This window comes from Oratosquilla oratoria, chromosome 4 (genome assembly GCF_046742065.1).
Source record: "Oratosquilla oratoria isolate Oo_2021 chromosome 4, ASM4674206v1, whole genome shotgun sequence".
NCBI lineage: Eukaryota > Metazoa > Arthropoda > Malacostraca > Stomatopoda > Squillidae > Oratosquilla > Oratosquilla oratoria.
This window is the reverse complement of record NC_134780.1, coordinates 42,566,012-42,568,384: the sequence shown is the minus strand read 5'-3', so window position 1 is coordinate 42,568,384 and position 2,373 is coordinate 42,566,012. Positions and strand designations below refer to the sequence as shown.

The window sequence follows — 2,373 nt, the reverse complement described above, 5'->3', positions numbered from 1 at the left end:
TAAACCTTTTGTGCCTATGTATTCTTCAGGTCAAGGACACTGTCCCGATAGTTCAGAAGTAATGGATAAGGCTGATGAAAATTCCTCTGTAAATGTTGATAATGATGATAATGCTGTGAATGTACCAAGTCCACAACCAGTTAGAAGATCTAGTAGAGTTGTGAAACCACCTGATAGATTGAATCTATAATTGTGGTGTTATAAAGATGAATGTTTCAGTTATGTTCTTATGGATACTCCTTTTTCAATATGGGAAAAGGGATGTGGTAAATTGAGATTAATTGTCTTATTATTAGTTTTATATACATGTAGATGGTGTTAAAGAATTGTATACTGGTGCTGTAGATTCCTTACATATGTGATTCTCATATGTTTTATACTTTGTAATAGGTTTAGATCCTATACAGCACCTTTAGTCGTGTGTATCTAATTGAATCCTATGTAGACATCTTTTGTTTATGTCAAGTTATTGATACGAAGACGTTCTAGACGTCGCTTGTTTGTTTACATCCGCTTGCTAATAAACTCGAAAGGCAAGACCCCGTTTTTCAACTTTCCTCACCGACACACTGCTACAGAATGTAAGATACATTTTCACTGAGGGATCTCGCATCTTTTCAATTATATTTTGAATTGAAAGTAACCTTAGTTCTGATTCTTTTTCGATGAAGTAAAGCCTTAGAGGTTGCCACTGCTCCAAGATGCGAGCTACAGCTTCGTGGTATGAGAGCCAGCGTGTTTGACAGGGGTGCAGGATCTTATGTGGCTTGACATTGCAAAAATTTGGAAAAATCTTGAACTCGTGCTTCCTTTTGGTACTATAAGAAAAGAAGGAATATATATCTCTTAGCAGATCTTCACATTTACGAGGAAGTTGTTTAGCTGCCTCTGATGCTGCAAGGTGGATGGAATGACATATACAGCGAAATACTGTTATGCCAGGCAAACTATCTTTGAGGCGGCTGGTTAAAGAGTTATTTTCTCCCATTATGTTTGAGGCACCGTCCGCTGCAAATCCAATAAAATTACTCCTTGGGATGTTATGACTATCTAGTGTCTCCATTAACTTTTCATATAAGTTCTCCCCTGTTGATCCCACAGAACTACTGCTATAAAGGTTGATCAAAGAGAAGAAACACGTGTTTATTTTGTGGCTGGTCAAGTCAAAATACCTTACGAGTACAGCACACGTTTTGGTGCAACTGACATCGGTTGTCTCATCTATTATGATTGAGAATTTGTATATCCTCAGCTTCTTCATGAGATCTTCTGTGATGGCGTTGGCCAGTGACTTCATGGTCTCGGTACATTTTGTCTTATGCATGTGAATCCCCTGGGCAATTGCAGAGTCAGGAAACATAACTTTCATTAACTCCACCATATGGTCAATGATGGAGAATGAAAGATTGTGCTCTGCAATGAATGCCATCAGGAGAGCCACAGCTACAGCAACGCTGGCACCAACCTGAAAAGGATTTCAACTATGTTATACACGTATTTTTGACTCATTAGATGAATAATTTTTGAGGTAACATTTATCCTTAAACTTGCTCTCTATTCATATTAAATAGATAAGTAAATAGGAAATATATAACCCTACAGGAGAAGATGAAGTCTCTTGCTTGGGTAGATCTTCGAATTCTTGCGCATTGCGGATATGCATCTTTGTCTCCTTGTGCCTTGTTATGGCTGTCAAATGAGCCCCAAACTGTCTCTTGCAGAATGAGCAGCTTGCCTTCTCAGGGTCTTCTATTACGGAAGACAACCATGGTTGGAAAGCAGGGTCAGCTATCAAGACATCTTTAAATTTCCTCTTAGGAGCCATATCAATCTAAAAATTACGTAAAAATAATAATTAACTACAATACCCACATAATATAGAGATTACGTCTAAAATGAACACGTTTTAATGCAACAAAGGTAGAGTTATTATTGAAAAGAAAACAAAGACTTACCTGGTCAGTGGACGTGGGTGTAATGACAGCCATGGTAGAGAATGCTGACGAAGAAAACAAAACCCCGCCAAAATATGACGTCATGTTTAATACGCCATCTATGTCACTTACGATAAATTGTTATATTCTTGAAATCTTAGAAAAAAAAATACAGACAAAATATTTATCTAAATATTAGATTCCGTTCACTTCGAACTGATGCGCATAGTAAAGAACTCAATTATCTTTACGTTTTCATTATATATATATATATATATAATATATATATATATATATATATATATATATATATATATATATATATATATCAATAGTAATAAGGCCTTTAATAGTCTATATTCATATTTATTATAAATTAATTTTCATTAAATTCATTAGAAAACAGAAGAAGAATAAAATTCTACATTTATTCTACATA

The 2,373-nt window shown here is 35.3% G+C and overlaps 1 protein-coding gene across 1 annotated transcript; it reads right to left on the bottom strand.

Annotated features, from left to right (window-relative positions):
* Nucleotides 1-517: 517 nt before the first annotated feature.
* LOC143024454 (zinc finger protein 862-like) lies at nucleotides 518-1,988 on the bottom strand. The gene is made up of 3 exons (XM_076183261.1): nucleotides 1,956-1,988; nucleotides 1,601-1,831; nucleotides 518-1,465 (listed from the first exon to the last, which is right to left on the bottom strand). The coding sequence occupies exons 1-3, from the start codon at nucleotides 1,986-1,988 to the stop codon at nucleotides 518-520; spliced, it is 1,212 nt and encodes a 403-aa protein (XP_076039376.1).
* Nucleotides 1,989-2,373: the final 385 nt, after the last annotated feature.

Coding starts and splice junctions, on each gene's coding strand:
- LOC143024454 (XM_076183261.1), bottom strand. CDS start 1,988: ATGGCTGTCATTACACCCACGTCCACTGACCAG. Junction 1,832..1,955: donor CACCCACGTCCACTGACCAG/GTAAGTCTTTGT, acceptor CGTAATTTTTAG/ATTGATATGGCTCCTAAGAG. Junction 1,466..1,600: donor AAGAGACTTCATCTTCTCCT/GTAGGGTTATAT, acceptor AATCCTTTTCAG/GTTGGTGCCAGCGTTGCTGT.